General features: G+C 35.0%; 1 protein-coding gene across 1 annotated transcript in view; it reads left to right on the top strand.

Moving 5' to 3' along the window:
- Positions 1-26,650, top strand: part of PCLO (piccolo presynaptic cytomatrix protein) — a 397,938-nt gene that overhangs the window by 302,108 nt on the left and 69,180 nt on the right. Inside the window, exons 11-16 of the mRNA XM_080818063.1 lie at positions 12,991-13,099; positions 13,642-13,709; positions 14,480-14,691; positions 19,075-19,125; positions 22,252-22,376; positions 24,961-24,987. Of these exons, the coding sequence (XP_080674189.1) occupies positions 12,991-13,099; positions 13,642-13,709; positions 14,480-14,691; positions 19,075-19,125; positions 22,252-22,376; positions 24,961-24,987 (592 nt within the window). The remainder of the gene's footprint in view (positions 1-12,990; positions 13,100-13,641; positions 13,710-14,479; positions 14,692-19,074; positions 19,126-22,251; positions 22,377-24,960; positions 24,988-26,650) is intronic.

Here is a 26,650-nt window from a genome sequence, read left to right as displayed (position 1 = left end):
CCGGTAATTTCTAATAGCAGATTGTAAACTTCTCAGGGCAAGGAACTGTCCAGGAACTGAAACAGATCTTTCCCAGCTTTCATTTATTTCATTGTTAATTTTTATAGTTACGACATTCTGCTGTGCTCCAGGTAGAGCGATGAGTGTTGAAACAGAAAGAATGTTCTGTGGAAATGCAGATTTTTAGGTTTTCATGCCAGCACTCAACGATTTCAGATTAAAGGCTTTTCATATGTATAGTAAATTACACTGAGCGTTGGAAGAAAATAAGATTTCTTTCTTAAGCTCCTTTTGTTTTCTTTTACTCTTTAGTCTTTCCTAGATCCTCCTCATTGTCCTTTATGGTGCTTGAGTCTGCTGAGGTCTATGAGTGATCTGTTTACTTCTATAATTTTTTTAGTACATGCTGTATAGAGTGATCTCTCTTGACCCCATGGGGACATAAATTAAGAAAGCATGGACTGTACCTTTTAGCAGGCAAGACAGAAAATAGCAAAACTATAAGTAGCCTATATTTAATGGTGGTGTGTGCTAAGGGGAGGAATACATCAAGGAGCAGAGATACGCATATAGGGGGGTGGGGTTGCAACCTTAGAGGGATGTTCATGGAGGGCCTCACCCAGAAGGCCGAAATGGAGTAAAGCGCCCAAAGAGAGGAAAGACAGAGCCAGAGGTATTAGTATTCCAGCAAACAAATGAAAAGGGCAGAGGCCCAGAGCAAGATCATGTGTGGTGTGCGGGAGGAAAACAGAGACAGCAAGGAGCCCAGCGCGGTGGGAGCTAGTGAGCTTGTGAGAGAGGGCAGTGGAGGTTCTCGTCCAAGTAGTCACAGAGATGGAATTTTGTGGGCCATTGTCAGGACTTTCGCTTCTGCTCGTGTGGGATGAGACGCCCCTGGGCCGACACATAGGAATACTCCCCTCTTTCTCTCTTCAAGTAAATAAATAATTTTTTTTTTTTTTTAAGGGGGAGTGGGGGAGCTGGGGGTTTGCCTGAGCAGAGGTTGAGCATCTGACTCTTGGTTTCAGCTCGGGTCATGATCTCAAGGTTGTGAGATGGAGCCCCTCATTGGGCTCAAGGCTCAGCAAGGAGTCTGTGGAGATTCTTTCTTTCCCTCTTCCCCTGCCCCTCCCTCTGCTTGTGCACACACGCTCTCTTTCTCTCCAAAGAAATAAATCTTTTTAAAAAAACTTAAATAGGAACAGTCTGAGTGATGAAACTAGGATAGTTTGAAGGAGTGAAGGGTAGCAAGACAGCAGTTAGGAAACTAAAGAAATAACCCAGGTGTGTGATGTGGCTATTCAGACCAAGGTGGGAATAGGGACATAATGATAAAGTGTTATAATACATTGTGTATATATTTGTGTACACACACAGCCAGTACAATGTGTGTTAAATTTTGGCTGAGTGAAAATGACCTCAGTGTGTTCACTCGTTTGTTCCTAGACATAGTATTCAGAATTAGTAAGCCAAAAGCCCCTCCCTCATATTTTGAAATCATAAATCCCTATATGCTATAACAGTCCTACAGAGTGAAACATGCAAGAGACTGACCCGAAACTGCCGAAAGTGGGAGGACCACAGGGGAAGAAAGGTGTAGGCCCTCTCCAAACCGCACAATGTTATTAAAATGATAATTTGATTATTGTAAACCTTGCCTCTTATGTCTGATGTTATCAAATGAGTTGAGTCCGAGTTCATGGTGACCTACTAGGCCTGTGGCGGACATACACCAACCCTTCTGGTCTCATTTCTCTCTTCAGCCCATGTAATCACTCTCCCTTCTTAATGCTAGGGCTTGAATTTTCATTTTATACTTAAAGCAGAGGAGGTGGTCCATCCTCATTCCCATTTCTCAGCTTCCTACCCACCAGCCCTCCAGAGTTCTCAAATCCTGGAGCCAGAGTTTTGTTTACCTTCCATGATGCTCCTCCTCCTCCCTGGGAGAAAGCATTTCGGGAGTCATAAACTGATTGACCTTAGTGATCCAGAATCTAGTTCCCTCTCTGACACACATTAAATATCTGTCTGCTCGATGTGATAAGTTTTATCATAATTAAATGCATTCACTTATTTTGTTTTTGCACTTAATTCTGAAATATTCGCTATAAAAATAGTCAAGACTTTAGAATTCGGTTCTGTGTATTTTAAACAGAAAAAAAGCCCTTAGAGTGCCAGTTTTCCTGAACTTAGATGAGGAATCGGGAGGGCTGGCTTTTGGAACTGCCACTAAATATAATTTCTAAAGCTGAGGTTTCACATCTGTAAAAGTAGGGTAAGTTACACTTATCTTACTGATTTTACTGGAATGCTATGAAGATAAAATGAGAAAAAGTAGGGAAAATGATTTTGTGAAAAAATAAAGTCCCATATTGTTGCTATTAACATAAGTGAAATGGGTCTGATGGGTCTGATTTTGCTTCTTTTAACCAAAAGAACTTCTTATAATTAGCTGGTATATGTATGAACATCCTTTATAATTCAAATAGTATATATTGCTGTTAGTTTTTATAGTTATAATCATGTATGCTTATGAATTAAGAGAAATAATTTCTCTTCATGAATTTTTGAGAGCCAGAGGGAAAATAGCGGAGTTTTGTTTTACATCAGTGGGTAGATATTGATGTTAAACTGTTGTCTTCTGCAGCGCCTGGGTGGCTCAGTCCGTTAAGCCTCGGACTTTTCTTTTCGGCTGGGTCATGATCCTGGCAGGATCCAGCCCTGCTGGGCTCTGTGCTCTGAGCTCATTTGGGAATGAGCTCAGGATTCTCTCTCCTCCTCTCCGCTCCTTCTCCCTCCCTCCTCCGCCTCCACTATCCTCCCCCTCCACCTGCCCTCCCCCGTAAATGCTCATGCTAGCGCCCACTGTCTCTCCCAGATAAATAAAATCTTCTTTTAAAATGTTGTCTTCTTAGGCAATTCCTGTTTTTTAATGGAAAAATCAGTTATTGTAATATGTTTCATATTATTATATAGATAGAAATATCATTTTACATATTAAAAGTGATTTAGAACTTTTGGAATGAAATTCTGCCATCACATGGTATTTGTTATTTATTGAACATCTCTCAGGCCAATGTAAATTATTTGCTAATTCTTCTTTGATATATGAGAAATAAAATATTGACAATTCTGATGAAGTAATAATTCACTTTATTTCTTTAAGATTCTCTCAGGATGATAAAATGGTCATTGATTTTTTTATTGTTTGAAATGTCTTCCTTATTTTATTTATATCCTTTAGTGCCTCAAACAGTGAAAAAATTTATACCTTTAAAGTTCACCATTTTACTTTCAATTATACCATTCATAATAATGATATAGTATCTTTGGCTCAAAAATAAGCAAAATATTGTTGTAATATTGTAATGTGTTGTGATATTTCTAGTGATGAGTACTTAGGTCAGGATAAAAACTCCCTACTTCTTTGTCAAAAGAAAAATTCTGTTTTGTTATATAGACTAAGTATATTTGTATTTACCTTTTGCTTTTAAATTTTGTTTGGGATATTTCTTTTTAGAATTTTCCTTTTCTGAAATATAATTTTCTTTTTATCTGATTTTACACATGATTTAAAGTTACAATTCAGTAATCAAAGTTTTGTGCATTCTATCTGTCAACTAATGTTTGACCTGGAACTTATATTGTCTGTATGTACGTTAATTCTCAGTGGAGAGGATGATGATGGTGATGATATTGCCACTGATCCAAATAACTCCTGTATTTATTAGAAAACTCCTTTTCCTAGAATAAAGTAACAATGTGTTGGGTTGAAATCTGTTGTCTGAGTAGTGGGATACATTTAAATAACATTAAAAAAAGAACAGTACAGAACATATGAATATTAAAAAGGTTAAGAACATAATTAAAGTTAAAATCCTTAGTGGTTCAGTAGAGATACTTAAAGTGGAGGAGGCCACAGTTAAGGCAAGCATTTCTCACGGACAGTTGCATCCTGTAGCCTCGCTTCCTATGTCCATTCAATTAGCTATGTATCTATATATTCATGAGTGCCTTTAGGATTAGTGAGTTGCACTCTATTTAATGGTATTGATCTGGTAATACCATTGAATTACAAAGTTACTTGAAAACATTCACTTTGTTCTAACAAAATGAATTGGGAAATTAAAAGTTAATAAATTTATGAACTTCAGTCTACTTCAGATGAGATGTTAATATCACATACCTATCATTGGATAGCTCCATACATTATATGATTTTCCTGGAATTATTAACATTTTACTAATCTACCCATATCCTTTTTCTTGTCTTATTCAGCTACATCCTATTTTAATCTGTTTCAAATAATATATCTAATTCTAAAAACCACAAACTGTGGCCATAGAGTGACGTTAGCATCTATACCAATCTTTCTAGGAAATATTAGACTGTAGTATTAGATTATTTTAGAGTTTATAGTGATTAGATTATTATAGAGTTTATAATCTATATATAGTATTAGATTATTATAGAGTTTATAGTGATTAGAAACATTAGAAACACAATCCTATCATGATAATTTTCTTCAAGATGAACCACAAATCACAGTTAATTATATACCCCTTTTTACCTTGACTCTATTTAAAAAGCATGAATTTGCAATAGGATTTTCATATAGGATATTCTTTCCTTTTTAAAGGCTGAACAGTATTCTACTGTATGTATAAAGCATGTTTCATTTATCATTTATCTATCAATGGATTTTTAGGTTATTTCAATGTTTTGACTATTGTGTATATAACTATAATGAGCATGGTCATGCTACTATCTCTTTGAGATCCTGATTTCAATTATTTTGGATAAATGCCCAGAAATGGGATTGCTAGATCATGTGGTAAATGTGTTTTTAATGTTTAGAAAACATCATACTGTTTTTCATAATGGCTGCACCATTTTGTATTCCAACCAAGTACAAGATTCTGATTTTTCTTCCTCTTTACCAACACTTACTGTCTTTTTTTTTTAAACTGTATAATGGCCATTCTAACAGGTGTGATTTTTATTTGAATTTCCCTGATAATTAGTGACATTGGGTAATCCTTCTTACATTATTTTCCCTTATAACAGCGTTCAGCATAATTTCCCATCAGTGTGCATGTGCAAGTGTGCTATTTGCTTATTTTCTGAAAGTGGAATGGAGATAAGAAATGAGAAAGTCAATTAGCCTTTTTTTCATTCCTAATTGACATTGTTTATCCACCATAAATGGTGCATCCCACAAAAACTATCTGTTTGTTCAACTGTCTTTTCATTTTTTGCATGTCCAAGTCTTCAAATAAAATTGTCGTATGGAAAGTTACCTGGGTGGTTCAGTTGTTTAAGCATCTGCCTTCAGTTCAGATCATGATAGCAGGTTCTGGGATCAAGTCCCCCATCAGGGTCCTTGCTAAGCCCGGGAGCCTGCTTCTCCATCTCCCTGCTGCTCCCCCTGCTTGTATGCATGCACGGGCGCTCTCTCTCTCTCTGACAAATAAATAAATAAAATCATAAGAAAAAATAGTCATATAGCTAAGAAATATATTTTTAAAATTACCTCTTTATTATAATTAAGATGGAATTATAAAAAATGTATGTGTTCTTTGTGCTAGGTTTTACATATTTCAGCACCATTTCTATTTAGGTGCGCTATGAGATAGGTTTAGTTGGCATAAACTGAATGAGATTTTTTATTTGCTTATACTAGCATTGGCCTGAGAGATAGATGAAGTTCATACTTCTGCACTACCATTAACTAACTGTGTGATATTGGAAGTCTTGTTACCTCATGTTTCACGTTTTTAATGTATTCTATAAGAAATGAAAACTAGGGCATCTGCAAGGATCTTGCTTGCTTTGTAATGTGAGTCTATAAAATAGTTGTGACCTGCTTTTACAACACATTTTATTTATATGATTCTTTTTCATTGACTTTTTTATTGTTGACCATTAACACTGCAAAACATGTGCTAATCTATGTTCTTTGTGATTTTGTGTTTTTTTGTGATTAGAACTAAACCTATTTTAGATCTGTGAGTATAGAAGTCATTGACTCTAAATATTTCAGTGTATTCAACCTAGAAAAAAATAGTGGGCCTGCCCAGACTATTCAACTACTGTCTTGGATTTTTTTTCCTATTTGCAATGTTGTGAGAATTTTTATTTTGCAATTATTTACATTTATATATAATTTATTTATGAATGCCACACTTTGCTTATTTTGCTTATTTTTATAAAAAGTGTGAATGAAAGAAGAAACATGGGAAGTGAATCGCTCAAGACCCCATCCCAAATTAATGACAGTTTTAAATATAGAATTCAACTTCTTTAATTATGAGCTATCGAAAAATTGGGTGCCTGGGTGGCTCATTCAGTTGAGTGTTTGACTCTTGATGTCAGGTCAGGTCTTGATCTCAGGGTCCTGAGTTCAGGCCCCACGTTATATATCTATATAAGCTGTATAACATTACTCAAAGAACTCTTATCAGTGGTATTATCATAACATATACTTTTCCTTAACAATCTGTCTCATTTATATTGGGCTTGTTTACTCAGTATAAAAATATGCAATAGTTTTAAGCAAAGAAGTAGAAAGTTACCCCAAATCTCATATCACAAATATATATGTTTAATACTACTGAAATTTGGAAGACTGTGTATTTATAAAATTTACATTAAATTTTCTAAGGAGTTTAATTCTATTATCAATATACTATGAAGACAGGATATTGTGATATATCACATTTTTAAAAATGCATAACTTAATAGAGTTAAAATTTTAGTATTTTAGGTTAAAAACAGGTTTTAGTTTGAATGGTACTAGCACTAGATATTTTTTTTTATTACTTTAGAAAGAGGTAATGGAGGTAGGCAGAAAGAGAGGGAGAGAATCTCAAGCAGACTCCACGCTGAGTGTGGAGCCTGATGCAGGGCTCAGTCTCATGACCCTGAGAACATGACCTGAGCTGAAACCAAGAGTTCGTCACTTAACCAACTGGGCCACCCAGGCATGCCTGGCTTCTAAGTTTAAACCAAATTTTGATTCAGACTGCAAATTGAGTATTCCAGCCCCTGAGTTAACCAGTCCAGACACAAATGTGGCAATGGCTAGAGAAGATAAACTAGATAGGGTATTCCCTGGGGGCCCTGGGGCATCAACACCAGCCCGGAGAGCCTGAACAATGACCACAGAGAGCAGTGAGAGGGAAGGTGGCGAATGCAGAAGAGGAAAATTAGATGACATGATTCCTATGCTTGAACATCTTAGTATATATGTAAGGTAAATTTGTGGATAAGGAAAAATAATGAAAAACAATGTGTAAATTTCAGAATCCAAACTATTTTTTCACATCTTCATATAAAGCTCCCACTCAAAAATTGCATTTTCGTAAATTATAAACAACCAGTTGTTTTTTCATTGTGCCATAGTCATAGTCTTCTCCCCCTCGTAGAGTAGAAATAAACTGAAAAAGTGATCTAGCAATATCCTCCCTCTTGAGGAAGCCAAGGATGGCAAATTAGCCAGTTTGCTGAAGGTCACAACGTCTAGTAAATACCCAAGCTAAATGTGAACACCATATGATTAATGGAGAAGAGAAAGTATCAGCAGTCAGCAGTACCTTGGTTCTTAAAACACATTTCTGAAAAAGTATTTGTCTTTCTGAAAATAGCATACACATTCCTTATTAAAAGAAGGGCAGATTTTAATTTTTTAATGTTAAATATCAGACACATTCACATCATTGCATTTGAAAGTATTATTAGACTATCGGTTAAAAAACTAGAATGTAACATTTTATTGTAACCCTTTTGAAGCAATTCAGACTACATTCTCAATAAAAGGAAATTCAGATTATCTTCCTTTCAGTGTATCTCTGGAGACATTGTCCTTGTTGATGGAAGTTGTTCGGATGGCCTCTTCAAGTTGTGAAATCATTTTATTTTTATTTTTTAATTTTATTTTATTTAAATTCAATTAATTAACATATAGTATACTATTAGCTTCTGGAGTAGAGTTCTGTGATTCATAAATTGTATGTAACACCCAGTGCTTATTACTTCAAGTGCCCTGTGAGGTCATTTTAAATCCAACTCATTCAGGTGAACCAAGGAAACGGGGCTCCTGCAAGTCCCTAAGGACGGATACCTCTGGAGGGTGGAGAGTGAGGAGGGAAAAAGCAGGCAGAGAGAGACTGCTTCAGTGAAAGTCACTCCAGGTTTATATATGTTATGTACCAAGGCTCTGTTTTAAGTTTTGATCGAACTATGTATTCCAAGAGTAAAAGTAAGAGTCGATCATAATGACAGTAACAAAAATGGCAACATTATTATGAGATTAGCTCTTCAAGAAGATACTTTCCAACCTTAAGATTTTATGCTTCTAGATGAGTTTTCTTGGGAAAATACATCTGAGTTTTTAATGTCTTGTCATGACTGAGGGAGTCTCCTTTGTCCTGTAAATAGACAGGACACTATTCAAATACTATTTTTTCCCCTTACTTTCCCCCTTCCTCCACTCTTTTTTCCCTCCCTGATGCTCCATTCTTCTGCCATTTTTTTTCTTTCTTTCCTTTATGTTAATGTATAAATTGGTTAAAGTTCTAAAATACTAAAAAAAACTGTATAATAGAATAAAATATATCTATCTATGTATTTCTCTTATATTAACATTCTGTCACTTGAAAATGAATGAGTAATTAGTATAACTGATGTGGACAAAATATTGGACCCCTGAAACTCACTCACAAGGTTTGTTCACAATTTAGAAACCCAAGGCAAATGACCATTTCAGATTCTGAGTTTTTGCTGCTGCTGCTGATTTATAAATGACTTTTGAGAGCAAATGTCCAGATTTAGAAAATTAATCTATAGTCATGGTTAATAATATCAATGGAGAAAAGTGCAACATAAAGTATGGTTAATTTATGATATACATTTATTTTTTAAATTAAGTTTGGGTTTTGTTTTGTTCTGCTCTATTACCCCAAAGGCATTAGATTCTCATTCCATAGCATGCCAGCCTCACTGGTTCATGTAGTTTCCCGTGTGTGTGTGTGTGTGTGTGTGTGTGTGTGTTTGGTTTTTGTGTTTGTTTTTTTGTTCGTTTATTAACTCATTCATTTTCTTTCAACTCATTTTCTTTTCCCACTTCCTTCCTCTGTTCATGAGCAACTATTTATAATTTATGTAATTTCTGTTACTTTTTTGGAAAATATATAATATACCTGGTTACAAATAACATTTTAATGGACATGAAATATCCTTGTCCTGTAGACAGATCCTGTTTCTCACTTGGAAAATAGTTTTAAGGTGAACCCACCTTTTGGTTAACACCTGGTATGGTCTTTTCCTGCACCCTCGCCAGGTATTTCCATCTGGAGCACTTACTATACTCTCATTGTCCCACTTCTCCTGATACTGCCTCCGCCCACAAATACACACTCAGCAAGATTTCTGAGTCATACGGTATACATGGGTTTAATTTCATGATGTTCTGCTGCATTGCCCTCCAGAGGGGTGCACTTATCTGCATTCCCATTAAAATAATTGCATGTTTATAAATTGTACACAAGCGGTGGTTTTATTTTCCTGTGACATAGTCAGAGTATTCTCACATCACAGAGTGGGGTAAATCTGAGCATCATCCAGTAAGTTTAATCTCCCTTGAAGTCAGGGTCCCCTGATCCTACATCCCAGTCAACACATGGTATTTTCTGGTTTTTAAACTTTTTGCAATACGATGAGAGCTAAGGAGTATGTCATTATTGCTTTAACTTGTACTTTCTAATCATTATTGAGTCTGGGTCTTTTTATATATACTTTTAACACTTTTAAAATTTTTTCTCTCTGGATCATCTTAGTTTTACTAACTGCCAGGATGTTTCTGCTTTTTTCTAGTATAGTATCATTTTTTATTAATTTTTTTGACAGCATACAATATTAGACACAAGGTGGTGATCACCACATAAGTGACTAATTGTGTAGTGCCTGCCACTTACTAGGTCCAGAAGAAATAGTTGTGCAATAAAAAAAAGTCATGAGATTTTATATATGTTTGGATATACCTATGATTTCAACTGTTAGCTCATTAATTTTAATCCATAAGATGTTTGTGATGTAAGGGTAAGTATTAAATATAGACAAAGAAATTACACACATGAAATTGTGCATTATAAAGAATAGCATTTACCAGTTTTAGGAGATATAAAGTTAAGGAATCCTAGAAGTTATAAAAACCCATAGTTGAGAATGTTTTATGTTGAGTGATATTTTTTTAATTCAAACATTACCTGACTATTGTCTTTTTTGGTATTTGATAACATGTTAAGTATAAGATTGTAAGCAACAAATCCTGTCATCAGTTGTTGCACAGTGAATAAAAATTCAGATGGTCTTAGTTTTCCTATTAAAAGCCACTAGTATAGGCACTTTATAGGGATATAATTGAAACATCATCTGTCCGCTATCAAAGTTGAACAATTCATTAACATACATGTTGATAGAATTTAAATATAAAGAAAATGTAAATGCTGAATAATAGATATAGCCATGCATGTGTACACTGTATTCCAGAAATTATTTCTAAAACAAAGTCAGAGTACAGTTATCTTCAGATTGACTCTGCTTCCATTTAATCAATTAAATGATAAAATATTACTTTAGTGAACCTCAGTATAGCATGATCATTCAACAAATGTTTATGTGCAATTAAAATAGTTTATAGGATTTTGCAATTTTAAAATAGTTTATAGGATTTTGCAATTAAAATAGTTTATAGGATTTTGCAATTTTAAAATAGTTTATAGGATTTTGCAATTAACATTTTTCAAGAATGTTATATTTGAGATCATATCATACTTAATTCTCACAATTGTTAGAACCTTCTTATGAATTAATAAGGAGTGATGGGTTATATTCACTTGGTTACTTTAGTATGGTTCTTGTAGGATTTGTTAGGGATTTGGAGAGGCGGTGGATAGGAAAGATGTTATTAAAGGACTAGTCGCAAGTCTCCACATTCCCTGTAGTATCTGATACTCACCATTGGAACCAAGTACTGGCAAAATCTTTTAAACCACAGTCCTGCACAAACTCTGGTGGAAAACCGAATGAAGAGAAAAGAAGCTTGGTCTGTGTATCATGGAACAGAACAGGTGGTGTAGTTTATGACCTCAGGTGTATTTCTACACAAGATTCTAGTTATTTGTTGTGGGTTTTTTTTTCAGCAATTTAATTAAGGATGTTAAATAGTTTTCCCTTTGTAACACTAGAAGCATTTTTAAATTTCATTAAATAATTATGTTTTGTAAATTTGCCCCTTTATTTTGAGAGGTGAAAAATAAGCAAGTTAATCCAAGATAAGAAGCATGAAGATTATGCAGCTGTTTCTTTTCATAGAATATGCTCTTGCCGAAAAGTGACAATGCAATTATAACACTATAATTTGTTTCAATTCAAAATCATCTGTATATAAATATACTCTTTATGCTGAATTTTTTTAAGTGTGTTTTTCAGTGTGCTTTTCCTTTTGTACTGCTGTATTTTTCTTTAGTGATATCATCGTTGTCTCTTATGTAATTTTCTCATTTTATATGTACAACAGCCTGGGATTGTTGAATTAAACCTAAGGCCCATCTGAAGATAAAGTTTTGTTGGAGTAAGTTCTAGAAAAGCCATTTTTGTTTGTGTTATTGTGGACATTTTTATGGATTTCTTTTGCCATTTCACTGTAGTAAAAGAATTTACCATACTTGTTTGCAACCAGTAATACGCTTTCCAGTGTATATCAAAATCATTAAAACTTTAAAAGTTTCAATTATGCCATGTTTAGAGTTTTCCACTGAAGCCAATGGTGAGCAGTAGGGAATTTCACATAGGCATCTGTGAAGCTCATTAAAAACCCAGTTGTTCAAGTATTTCTTTTTGTTTCAATTATAGCTCAGTTAGGGCATACATTTATTTTCTTAGGTAAAGCTGGTAGCATTCACAAATATTTGGGCACTATAACTTGAATAGTTTCATCTAATTTCTATCCATTTCACATAGATACATATTAGGACCAGATGATTCATGCCAAATATGTACTCCTAGATTATTTTGACAGCTCATATGAAATGGAGCAAAGAAACAAAATTTAAAATGTTGAAAAATTGTTACTACTTTTTTAGTGAAAATTATCTTTCTAGACAGAGAGGAAACATGAAATGCCCTCTAATTAATGCAACATAATTGATGCTATCCAGCACACACACAAAAAAAAAGAAAAAAAAAGACCTAGTGTTCTTTGTTGAAACATTATTTCAAACAACATTTCAAAATGGTTGCAGTGAACCATTAAACCAAGCATGGGCCTTTCTGAGCACAGGGCCTTGTCCTATCACACAGGCCACACCCCAGTCACCGCCGCCCCTTCTCCCCCCGCCATGAAGCTGTCCTCTCTGTAACATGCCTACTAATTCTACTCAGGGATGCCTTGCATGCAGTGAAGAGAAAGGGGAAAATACCACATGGAAATCTGTCTTATCAGAACAAAGTTGAAGCAATTAACAGTTTCTCAAGGGGACCTTCACAACAAACTATTAATGACTTTCTTCCCCCTTTCCCATTCCATGATGGAATATGGAAGTTTATACTCTTCTAGATGCTTGTTCCCCATAGGAAAATTATACTGATGCTTGTAATGGTATTTTTTTTCTGACACAAAATTGGCCCAAGTAATATATGTTCAATATTGTTTTCTTTATTAAAGCAGTGTAAACAAAATGCATGTGTTTGGTAATATTTACTAGGTTTTCAAAAGCAACATTTTGCATGTTGTAATAAACACGTTTGATGAGTTCAGGTGAGTGATGAAAGCAAACTACGTACGGTTGTGGTATTAATGTTCCAGAGAATTTTGAACTGTGTTCTCTGAAATGGTGTGCTGAGTTGGTTTTTAAATGTCTTCTATGCCCTACGGACCCCGACTAGAAATACAACACATGTTTTATTTTATAATTGCATTTGTCTTTTTAGGGATGCAAGTATTGGAGTGGAATGGAATTCCTTTAACTTCTAAAACGTATGAAGAAGTGCAGAGTATCATTAGTCAGCAAAGTGGGGAAGCAGAAATATGTGTAAGACTGTGAGTTTTTCCCCATCTTTTTGTTTCCATTTTTTGGCTATTCATGGCTCTTTTAATTTAAAATTGTTAAGGTGGAACCTTTGCCAGTCAGCAAGATTTATAGTAATTAGAAAATAAAGTGAATACAAGTGCTATAGATTTCTTGTGTTCAGAATCAAAGTCTAAAGCATAGAAAGAATTCAGCTAATTTTGTGTCAGATTATGTCAGTAGTTCTCCCCTTTCATGCTTTTATTGAAACATGCTTCATTTGAATGAAAGCCTGAACCCATTTAGATTTCATGTCTGTGTATAGTATTTCAAAAAGAACTTACACTTAATCCATAAAGATTTCACCTTAAATAATCATTTTTATCAGCTGACTTTTAACAGCATTGCAAATATATATTTGGTTAGAAGGGCGAGCATGCTTGGAAATTGCTTTATATCATTGACCACTTCTCATTTACCTACTGAAAAAAAAATCAGGGTAGTTGGAAAAAAAGGGCCTTTTGTCTCCGGTTTCCTCAATTTCTTTCTTAATTTCTTTGTTTTAAATTTTTAGGGACCTCAATATGCTTTCAGACTCTGAAAATCCCCAGCACCTGGAACTTCATGAGCCACCAAAAGCCGGTAGGTGAAAGTCATCTGCTTTCAACCGGGGGTAAAGGGGAAGATCTAAGTGTAATGATAGTTGTAGGAGCAGGTGAAGCCGTAGATGAAAATATAAACACAAGCATAGATAGTGTATGGGCAAAATGTAGTTATAGACCAATGTCTATTTAACTATGTAATCATAAGCAGAATCAAAAGCACTGCAGCTACATTTTTTAGCATTCTAGAGGAACACGTACTTGCGTGTTTGACCCATGAAAGAAATTCATACAGAATTCTTGCTGTGTGAGTTTACATTTTTAATTCTTTAAAAATAAACTCATCCTGCCAGAGCAGTCCATGGAGCCATTCATTTGGGATCTTACAGAATTTTTAGATAATACTTGATTCTTTTTAGCATAAGTGGACTATGGAACACTCATTCTTGAACCTTTCGATTGCCTTTTCATTATAAAGAAAAACAAAATCAACATGTAATTTCATAAGGACCTGATGAGATTTAACTCTTTCTGAGTTGACAACTAGAGTCTTCTAAACATAGATCCATGATTCCATGAAAAAACATCACTTCTTTCTTCATTTGACCAGTATTTTCTGACCATTTCCTCTGGTACAGCCAGCATTCTCAGAGTCTGGGTGTCTGCATTAGAGAACAGACCCAGACCTGTAGAACTTTTCATCCATCTGTGCACGTCAATTACCTTGTCATCTAGAACTCGGGTAAGCTCCGTGGTATTGAGTACCGATGAAACTGAGAGATATGTAGCCACTCCGTTTTGTTGTCGTAGATAAAGCGAAATCCCCAGGGGTTGATCCTAAGCAGTTGGCAGCAGAGCTCCAGAAGGTCTCCCTGCAACAGTCACCGCTGGTTCTGTCGTCCGTCGTGGAGAAAGGATCTCATGTTCATTCAGGCCCTACATCAGCGGGATCCAGTTCCGTTCCCAGCCCCGGGCAACCGGGGTCCCCCTCCGTGAGCAAAAAGAAACACAGCAGCAGCAAGGTGAGAAGTGACCTCTGAGTTACTTATTTTCTCGCTCCTTATTCAGATGAGGACAGAGGAAATCCAATATCATTTCTAAGGTGTTTTTCCTGTGGTTTCTCATTGGAGTGAAACAAGAAAATTTCCATTTCTTAATATACAACTGACCAAAGTGTTATGACAATGATGTATTTCTACATCTCTTAAAATGTGTTAACAGTTATTATTATGAGGCATATGCACAGTGTGTCTAATGCTTCATAATTCCTGCTTTTTCGTTGTAGTTGTTGCATAGATCTGAGCTTCTTTGTATATGGAACATTAGCTTTGCATCTTTTTGGAAACACAGGATACATATTACGCTGGATTTGGTAATTTAAATAAAAAGTATAAAGGACACAGAGATAAAGAATGTAGGACAATAAGAAATGAGGAAAACCTGTAATATAAAATTGCCGCTTTGAATTTTATACCTAATGCCATACTAATTGGGGAGCCTGGGTGGCTTAGTCACTTAATGTCCAGCTCTTGATTTCAGCTCAGGTGCTGGACTCAGGGTCATGAGATCAAGCCCTGCCTTGGTCTCTGCGCTCCATGGGAGTCTGCCTGAGACTCTTTTGCTGCCTCTCCCCCCGCCCCATGCACACACATGCGTGCTTTCTCTCTCTCTCTCTCTCAAATAAATGGATAAAGCTTTTTAAAAAAAGAAAAAGAGGGGCACCTGGGTGGCTCAGGTCAGGATCCCAGGGTTCTAGGATCCAGCCCACATTGGACTCCCGGCTCAGCAGGAAGCCTTCTTCTCCCTCTCCCGCTCCCCCTGCTTATATTCCTTCTGTTGCTGTCTCTCTCTCTCTTTCTCTCTCTCTCTCTCTTTGTTTCAAATAAATAAGTAAAATCTTAAAAAAAGAAATAAGGAAAACCAGTAATATAAAATTGCCATTTTGAATTTTATCCCTAATTCTATACTAATAAATTTTCTCTTGTTGCAAGTCTTCATTTGAAATAAATGTTTATGACACTATTATTTCCAAGCTACTGAGCTATTAAAAGAAAACATAGAATTAGTTTTTTAACCTTATAAAAGCAGATGAAATGTAGACAGTTTGTAGCTTTTTCTTCATAAATTTGATACTTAATAGGGAAATTCTCATTATGGTCAATAAATATAGTGGAAAAAGTATTCTCTTGTTTAAGCATAAATGAAGATTTCTCTTTACATGGTAAGATATATGGGAGGGACAGGCTATGCTTGGGTAAACCGACTGCTGGACTTCAGAAAACAAAGTTTGTTTTGCAAAGTATAAAAACACAACAGGTGTCTCTAGGTGTCCCCCCAAATCCCTTTTATTCAGAAACAGACAACAAAGGTATATAATGTTGGATGTCATTAAGAAATACAGTGAGGGCATGAAGAGTGAGGTGAAGAAAGCTGGTGTTTAGCTAATGAACTGATTCAATAATGGGGATAAAGGGAGCAACATTCCCAGCAGAGAGTGCAACATGTAAAAAAAATCTCAGAAACATAAATTGCCTGCTGAGAATGTCGGTGTACAAAAAAATACAGGGATAAGAAATAAAGGAGAAGCCTAGATGGTTGTAAATTGGAGGATATTATGTGCCCTGCCTGGCTTTTACACTGCAGTGTGCAGGAAATGAAGAGTCAGTGATAAGCCGTGAACAAAAATGAAGTGAGAATAACAGGAAGCCTTTGTACACGAAATCTCTCCACAGTCCAGTCCTGCCTTAAAATCAGAAGGTAGCCTTTTTCCTTTTCTCCTCCCTCTGAAGTGCCCCAGGCTTTATGCATCTCTTAAGACAATTTGTATCTTTTTTTTTTTCATATATTTTATTTATTTATTTGAGGGAGAGAAAGACAGTGAGAGAGAGAGCACAAGCAGAGGAAAGAGGGAAGAGGGAATAGGGAGCCCAATGCTGGATCCCAGGACCCCAGGATCATGACCCGAGCTGAAGGCAGGCGCTGAATGGACTGAGCCACCCAGGCTCCCCAACAATTTGGACCTTGATTGTAGCTACTAGTCTTCCTAGTTAGGCCACAAGCTCCTTAAGAACCAAAACCCCTTTCTTACGTTCTCTGTGCTATTTAATCACATGGTAGAGGGGCTTACGCAGTATGGGAACAAAATAAATAAATGTTGTGAATTAAATCATCATTGGCACTTGTGAGTCTCTATACTATTACGGACATGCAAAATTTGATTTTTTGTGATAGGTTAACTGTTTTGGCAGTGAATAGAAGATGAAAACAAGTATAATAGGACGAACATCAAGGAAATGATACTGACATGTTTTATGCAGTAATTCTTTTCCATGTCAAGAATGTGGCCTGTGTGGTTTTACTGTAGTTTTGCTGGAATAAAAATTTGTAGAACTGTATTGTCCATAATGATAGTCACATGTAACAATCCAGCCCTTGAAATATGGCTAGTCTGAACTGAGATATACTATAAATGTGAATTAATGCCAAATTATCAAGACTTACTATGAAAAAAAGAATATAAATCATCTCATTACAATTTTGATATAGGTTTCATGGTGTAATTATAATACTTTGAGTAAATTGAGTTAAATAAAATACATTATTAAAAATTAATTTCACTGGCTAATTCTAACATTTTTAATATAACTGCTGGAATATTTAAAATTACTATGGTCTCATATTCTACTCTTCAGTGATGATATAGAGATTACTTAACTCTTACCAGTAATAATAACAATAATCAAATCTAATCACTTTTGTGATATATATGTATATAATATTAAATGTACATTTTTAATTGAAATATATACTCGCTAGATGGTAACACTTGGATAAAGAGACTGTTACCTATTCATTTCTTAGGGCATTTATCTCCAACATTTAGCTGGCATAGTTTCTTGAAATATTTTTTCTGAATGAATGAATGAATGAATAGATAAATTCAGTGATATTTCTTGACCCATCAACATGCAGTATTCATAAAAGGCAATGCATTTTTTCATTTGTTCTCCAAACCTACAATGTTAAAGAATTTATGTTGAGAAATCATGGAAATATTGAGTGATGGTCTGAAACTGACATATCCCTCAGTCAGGTAATATGTCCACATACATCATATGTTCTTCAGATAATTTATAGAATTGTGGCTTTAACTTCTTTGTGTTTTCATTAAGGTATAAGACTAGGTATTAAATTACAAAACATTGAAATGGAATGCATTAAAACTAAAATATTTGAATATAGTTAGCATAATTATACATTTGGATACTTAGAATACCATCTAGTAAACATTCTAAACAATTATTCATAAGTAATTATTAATCTGTTAATACTCAAGTGATTTCTTCTCACTCGATGTAAGTAAAATATGAATCAAAATTATTTAAGTACATGTTTAAATTATATAAGCTATGTATATGACTATTTTAAATGATTATTTTGCTTAAACTAATTCAGCATGAATTTTATTCTTCAAAATTTTTATTTTACCACCTGAAGCTGTTTGTCTCTGAGTCGGGGTCATCAGCTCTCCATTTGTACAAATACTGCATTGAAATGTAACAAGTCAACAGTCAGCCATCAGTCATTTTCTTCAGCATTAGGAATCAGCTTACCAGATCACATTCCTAACTGTTCTTAAAGCTTTACTGACATAAGGAACTTACTAAGGAAGTGAGAACTTATATAGAATAGGATAGAACTTTAATTAAGGAATGTGAAATACGGAGAAGCCATTGTCTGGGAGCTTCAGTCTAGAAGGGAGCGGGCAGGGGTTGAGCACCCACTGAAGGAGCACAAGGATGGACTTCTCTACCCTCTGTGCTCCCAGGCACTTGTCATCTAAAAACAAGGTCCTTTTTTGTTTGTTTGTTTAAGATTTTATATATTTATTGGACAGAGAGAGGCAACACAAGCAGGGGGAGTAGTGGGGAAGGAGAAGCAGACTCCCTGCTGAACTGGGAGCCTCATGCAGGGCTCGATCCCAGGAGCCCGGGATCATGACCTGAGCTGAAGGCAGATGCTTAACGACTGAGCCACCCAGGGCCCCTAAAAACAGTGTCTTTTTCATTTCTCTATAGATCTTTAAATCCTGTAAATACTTAAATTGATTTCTTTAAACCAAAGTACTCATTTCATTAAGTAATTGAAAATGCAGTCCCACAGGTATAAAATTATAACTTCAAAACAGACTGAGCAAAGTGAAAAAAGAGGTTTCTGTATCTATAATATTAAGTACATATTGAGAAGGAGAAGTAGACCCCATAATCTAAGCAGCCAAATGGGTGAAATGCATTTTGCAGGCAGGATGCTCTGACCAAATAGAAATTAATTCCAGAAGGAAGTTGAAAGGGTAAATTTTGTGAAAGGTGTATCCATTAATACAATACATGTTTTTAACATTGCAGCCCACTGATGCAACAAAGGTTGTCTCTCATCCGATTACGGGGGAAATTCAGGTAAGGAAGTTTTTTAAAAATCATCATTGTGCCATCTTCATTGGTTATTTTTTCCGCCTACCCTGGTCTGCTGAAATTGTAAACACTGTTAGGACCTTTCCTCTTTTAGATGTATGATATAGCACACATACACACCTGAGTACAGACCTATGAGGGAAAAATGCTATTTTATAGGATAGCATTTTAGTACAAATATATAGTTTATAATTATAATGTAATTATAGGTATGGAATTGTATAATTTGATATGTATCTGATGCCTTAACAGTATCAGTATGTTTTATGTCTCAGTTTATACTTGTTGAATGTGTTTCAAACAGGACAGATTCTTCTGGAAATGTGAAGGTTCCTCTTTGAGTTTCATGAGTCCAATGCTATCCTCTTTTCTTCCTCTTACCAACAATTGTTATATAATCACTGAATATTTCTTCTAGATTAGTGTTTTTCATACCAGGGATCATAACCAGTTTGTAATTCATAAAATCCACTTGGGGGTTTTGATCAGGAAAATAGAAGAAAAATAGTAGAAATCACTCTTTTTTACTTACATCTATCAATGTGTGTTTCTGTGTGTGTATTGTATCATAAAAATTTCTCACCATGGGTCATAGTCAGAAATGTTTTAAAAACTATGCTTTAGGTGATACCAAAACATAATTCAGGATAGATAAGAAAAATCATGTAGAAATAAGTAACACAATGTAAAATAATATCAATTTGGAGGTAGCAACTTTCAGATAAGGGGGAAAGAACAATAAGTCTTAGAGCTGTGTCTCCAACACAGTCTAGAGGAAGTTTTCTTGAACAATTTCACAAAGGACAACAGACTTGAACTACTTTGAGGATAAGCCCCAAGAAAGGGGGAATGTGTTCCTGGAAGAAGAAATGCTTCAAGGAAAGTTCCCGTTGCCGGAGAGTAACAAAAGGCAGGGATCAGATTTGCAGCCATGAAATGTCCCTGTACAGATTAAGTTGAAACTCAATGAAAAAGAACCTTGAACACAAGCTGAGGGGTGTTAGCCACGACACTAGGGTGATTGACACTAGCAAATATTGTGGAATAAAGGAGAGACTAATTGAAGGGAATCTATATTAAGATTTCATACAGCAGTGGCATCCAGGAAATTTTATAAAGAAGAGAACACAAATGGAAAGGAAGCTTTAATCAGCAGAAGTGGAGTATGCGTGTGGAATGGGCAGAAGCGCAGAATGCGGGTACCTCGCCCAGGAGGATCCAGCAGCCCAGACCTGGAACCTTCCACGTTGCATACCTTACAGCCTTGCTGCCTCTTCCCCGTTTCAATAAACCCAGACCCAATCTTTCTTGGTTTCACCAGCAGCCAAGAAAATGCTAAATTTGCTGATTTGCTGATCCCTAGATATTTTTTTCTCTCTCATTTTTTTTAACTTCTTGCTCACAGACCAGTGTTTGCTTTGTTTCTTTTCGGCTTGGGGTTGTTTTTTTCATCTTTCATTTTCCTTTCCCTTGAGCAGTAATATTTAATTCTATAGTGGAAATGTATTCTAATAATCTTTCTTAACTCTTAGGCCATTTTCTTTTCTTTTTTAGTATTTTCCCATGAACACGATTTCTAGCTTATTTCTTTATTTCCTTGTAGCAAAACCTTTTTGCAAAAGCATCCTTATGTGGACACCCAAATAAATGAATCCGCCGGCTCTGGAGTAGCTCAGGGTGGAAGGTGACTGGGGCCGTTTCATTCTGTCTCAGAAGTAACATCTGAGCAACGCTGAGTGTTTTCTAAGGCACTGCAGGATCAGTGCTGGAAAGCACTTTCTTAGGTAGCCTACAAGTTTTCATTTACATAAGAAATGGCTTTGGTCCCTCACCAGATGAAAGTGAACATTAAGGCTGGTCAAGACTACATGCGGAAGAACATCTCCTCAACAATTGGAAGCTGGTCTCAATCTCAGGGAAATTAATTGCAGAATAATTCCATTTTTTGATACCCCGTTAGAGGACACGGTTATTGCAGTTCAAAAATGTCTTCCTTTGTGGCACTTTGTTTTCTATGTCCCGTTACTTTCATGATCATCGAAGTGAGCTTTTCTGTGTTGAGAAAAACAACAGGAGATTCCTTTTCTGCCAGAAAAATGTAACCAGAAAAAAGTTGTGGTAAAATTAGGAATTATTTTAATTATCAGATTTTAAATAAAGTTTGGCTTTTCTACATAAACCCATTCTCAACATGAGCACAACATGCCTGTTTCCTATGGTTATAAAAAATAGGTTAGTATTTTTATTCATGGATTTTTTTCTTCTGAAATATAGATCCATTCCTTTCTGTTATTTGATAAACAAAAGCAGCATCAGGCAAAATTAAGGCTTGTTCAAAATGATGCCATAAGAATATCTAAATTTTGGAGAAAAATTAGTTAACTTCATTATCTTGAATTATGCAGGCTTTGCAAATATTTATTTGAATTGTTAATCTTTACCTATTCAGTGACAGTTGTGCAACACCATTAAACATCTAGGAGGCAAGGCCTCTTCTTCCCTTTGAAGCATCTAAAATTAAAGAACAAGATCTTATTGTCTTAAACTCTGCTCTATTAGAAAAGCAGGCACAGAAAAAATTATCGGTAATATAACATAATATAGAAAGAAATAAAATCCACATGTTCTTAAATATTCTTACATTTCAAACTAACAACTCTATCTTTAAATGATGATTCCACCTACTGCTAATTATTTTGTAAAATGCAAGAGACATTTTCTAATAAATTCATCAATTGATTTATTTTCAAAATCCCGGTAATTGTATTCATGAACGCTAACAACATTTACCGTTTTTCTAAGAGTATAAATTTAGTTTAAAAATGTAACTAGCCATTCACTGCATGATTTTTCTTCTAAATGAATTTTAGACAGGCCAGAACTTTAACCATGGAAAAAATGAACCTCACATTTACTAGTAATTAGCATGTGCCTGGGAGCTCTCAATTAAATTAGACATACACTAGTCTGTTCAGTTTCAAGTAAAATGGAAACGAAGGTTGAGGCTCTTTATGAGACTAAAAAAAAGTACTGATAAATTATTGAATAATAACATATTCTAGATTTCTTAAAACAAAAAATATTCATGGACTATTTTGATATCCCTTTAAGCTTCAAATCAACTATGATCTTGGAAATCTCATAATCCATATTCTCCAAGCAAGAAACCTTGTCCCTCGAGACAACAACGGTTACTCGGACCCCTTCGTGAAAGTGTACCTTCTTCCTGGGAGAGGGTGAGTAAAGGCGCAGTGTCTTCTAAGGATCGCATCGCATGGATTAAAAACCAGTGTTAGTGTTTCTAGTCTCCAGTTTTAAAGAGTTTATTATTTTTCCCTCAGTTTTATTCACATGTCATATTTATTTATTTCCAATTATTAGATAACTTGGAAATAAAAATTTGCAGTTAAGCCTTGAAGTGTTCCAGGAGAGCCTTGATCATACTAAATCCTGTCTTGATGACACATGTCCATCTTTTGAATCTAGAAACCATTATAACCAATCAGATGGACTCTGAAATCATTTAAGGTATTATTTGTGGCAGATTTAGAGAATTTAGCTTTACCTGCCCAAATTCATTTGCAAAACTACTATTCAGCAATTCGTAAATTACTGTTTTATCTTATAGGATATCATTATCTAGCCCGTTACACATTCATTAATTGACTTATTGATGTCTCCTTATTTATATGTGTATTTTCAAATCATTGTTTTAAAAATTATAAAATAAGAGTAATATTTGAAATGTTGAATATTAAAAAATGTTTACAAAGTATGGTAAATATTTGGTAAATAGATGAAAAATATCTCTGAATCTCATGTGATATACAAACTGTTCATATAAAGCAAGTGCTCGTTGGAGATGTTTAATTTTCACATGATAAATGCAAATTGCTATGTTCTGGTATATAGATCAGTACTCAAGGATGGCTTCAAAACGGTGATTTGGACCCCACTGATCATTATACCTTATCTGAACAATTTATCGTAGCCAAATTAGCATGATGGAACCATAAATAATCAACAATTGGAGGTATAATAAAAAGAATTTGGGGCTGGTAATTTGAAGCCTCTGGTTTTATTTTTATTCATTTTTTTCATTTAACTTGAGGATTGACATTTAAATATTACTTTTTACTTGGAAATTTTGAATTGTTGCATGTGAATAGAAAGAATAATGTTGTGACCCACCACATACTCTTTACTCAGCTTCAACAGTTGTTACTTCCTAGCCAATCATGTCTCATTTTTACCCTCATATACTCCCTCTATACAGATTATTTTAAAATAGATCAAAAATTAATGTTGGCTAGTTGAATCTAAATTAAAAAAATAGATCTCAACTCATAACTTTTTTCTGCAAATATTTTACTATGTATTTCTAAGAGATAACTCATTTAAAACAAATACCACATATAATCATTATAATTTTTAAATGTTTAAATAATTCCTTAGTTTCCCCAGATGCCTCATAATAATTTCCTATTTGGTTTGAAGACCTAATTAGTATTTATAGAACATTTTCTCATTAACAGCAGAATAATGTATTCTTTTCAAGCGCACCCAAAATATTCACCAAGAAAAACTATATTGTGGGCCATAAAACAAACCTCAAAAAATGTAAAAGCACTGAAATCATACAAAGCATGTTCTTGGACTATAGTTGGGTTTGTTTGAACAGGGTCAAAACTGAGTTATTTGTTACCTTTGAATCTGCTGTTTGTTGACTAATTACATCACCACCAGCAGATCACGATTTCTTTTGGGATTAATTTTTTTTGTCAGTATTGACAGAGCCAAGGAAGCAGAGCCAATAGTTTTGTCTGTCGGGATATCAATATACTCAGAAAATAATTTGAAAATTTCCAGGTGTTATATCAAATTAAGGATACAGCCTTTAATTTCATCCTAATGATTTTTATGTAGAAATTTAGAATTGCTGGTTTTGTGATTCTAGTTTTAATTCATTAAATTTAATATATAGGGGTCACCAATAGAGCACAGGAAAGGGGAGTTTTTATTTTATGTTCATTTAAATCTTTAGTAGTTACAACTGTAATTTGGCTATCTTTTTTTAATTTGAGTGTAACAACAACAACTGATAACTTCATTCTGCTTTTGATTGGGTCATTAGATCTTCCCTGTTATTTAATGACAATATTATGGGACAAGAAGAAATCACCGCCAAGGGTATATCCCTAATTAGCATCTGCTAATGAATGAATGAAAATAAAGCAGTGTCTTTTACTTTCTGTCTTCTCTAATAATATCCTGGAGAATATCACTTTTTATATTCTATGAGAGTCCCTATCTTTTATTTATTACAAATTTACTTAGACTTTTTTTTTTTTTCAATTAGGCTATTACATCCTTGAATAACCTGAAAGGGCAGGCAGATAACAGGAATATGTCAGTTTTTCTGGAATGAGTAACAGGGAATGAGGGAACTATAGTGAAATAAAGAGTGATTTTTCCCACCTAAAGCCATTCCCCATATTTTGTCAGACAAAACATGCCTGCTGGGTGGGATCTGCCCGCAGGGAGCTAATCAACTACCTTTATTCAATCTGTTAACCTTTCCTTAAATTACTCCTACAGATTACAGTGGCCAAGGCATTTGGCTGTTATTTGGCTTAGAGCTGTTATTTTCACCATAGCTCCAAGACTCTTTTCTGCCTCATGTTGTTTATATGTTAAGGTGTAGCTCCTCCAGTTATTATTCTCGTATTTTCTTCCTTATTTCTGTTCCTAACTTTTTTCTTCCTGTCTTTCCGACTTGCCTGTTGTATCCCTTCACTCTCGTTCTCGGAATCAATGCAGTCAAGTCATGGTTGTCCAGAACGCAAGGTAGAGTTGGTTCTCTTTCAGTATCAAGCTACGCTGTAATGTCTATTTTTATTTTATTTATTTATTTATTTATTTTTTGCCTATTTGTGTATATTCACCTGCCATTTGGCTTGGGGTGTAATTTGCATCTTTTTACATGTTGGTATCTATTGAATTAGGCCACCAGCAAATTGTTAGGATTACAACATTACTGAACAGGTTTGGCAGATGTGTGGCATAGAACACTGAAAAGTAGAAAATATTAAAAACAGAAAAAAAATATGAATGAGGAAATACCACCCTGAAGTTAGGTGTAACTGGTTTTTCCTATATAATTTGTCCACTAAGATTCTTTCTACTTCTCATGTGATAACCATGGCTTAAGTTCTTCTGGGTCTTCTGTTACAAATAAAAGTAAAATCTAGAGTCATTTTTCACAAGACACTAACTGACCTTCCAGATGCCCAGTACTGGGCATGAAAGTCATCCTAAATACCATAGTTCTCTAGTCTTTTTCTCTTACTTATACCTCATATCGAAACATTTCCATGCCTTTATACTTTCTGCACCGCAAAGACAGCTCCATGCAGTAGGACGCCATTATCGGCCTGCTCTCCCACATTGGCAACAATGTGAGAGCTTCCTCCTTTCTTGGCCAGTAGTAGGAAACTGTCTTCAAATAGAGCTCACAACGTGGTACATCATTACATGGTCAGCTAAGGGTAGCTTTCAGATACATAACTGAACACATTCTTCTGCACATCTCATTACATTATATATTAAATGTGTTATTTAGTTGGAGAGGTGAATCTAGCCCCATCTGTAGCAATGGGCTGATGAGAGTTTTAATCCCACCCAGAATATTAATGGTACAGGATTTGGTTTCGTCTGCAGCATTAAAATCTGACATCCTTACTAATCCTGATGAGCTGTTGCCCAAAAGGGGTTGTTTCTGATTTTGAAAGGTATAGATATTTAAATATTGTAAAGAATAGGATTAGTCACCGCACTCTTTCTAGTGGCCAGAAACTTCGTGTTTCCTTGCACACAGAATCATGGTAAATTCGATCCTGTGATAGATTGCTTATTATGACTGGTTCCCTCATTTCAGGACAACACCCAGATCACTCATCCAGATAGGTCTCAGACTGATGTGCAAAATTAGTTTGGTTGAAAAAGATAGTGTCATTTTAGAACAGACATTATCAGTCACTTTATTCAGAACCTTCCTATCTTTTATCTAGACAAACTGGGGGGAAATTGTCAGAATGACAATGATTGTCCACCTTTAATTTAGAAAAGAGCATGTTTCGTAAGTGTAGATAATGGTTGAAACAGTCTGGGATGTTCTGGTTACAATTTCAAAGATCTAGAAGTCACTTTCTCATCATGTGTTTCATCTAGAAGTCACTTCCATCATCTCTTTGAGAACTGTCAGTGCAAGAAGAACTAATAATAACAAGGTGCTGACACTGAAATTTTGGCTCAGGAGGCCACTGAATAAAGTCCTAAAGAGCTTGGGTTTGAATTTCAGCCCTGCCTCTTGGAAGTTGTGAGGTTTCTCTAAAATGATCTCCTCTTCTGCTAAATAAGAATAATAATAACACCCCCTTAGGTTTTTTATAAAATAGACAGAGTAATAAACCAGAAGTAATAAGCATAATGTCTGACACATAACAGGCTC

Source organism: Martes martes (genome assembly GCF_963455335.1).
Source record: "Martes martes genome assembly, chromosome: 11".
Lineage (NCBI taxonomy): Eukaryota > Metazoa > Chordata > Mammalia > Carnivora > Mustelidae > Martes > Martes martes.
This window is presented reverse-complemented; position numbering and strand designations above follow the sequence as displayed.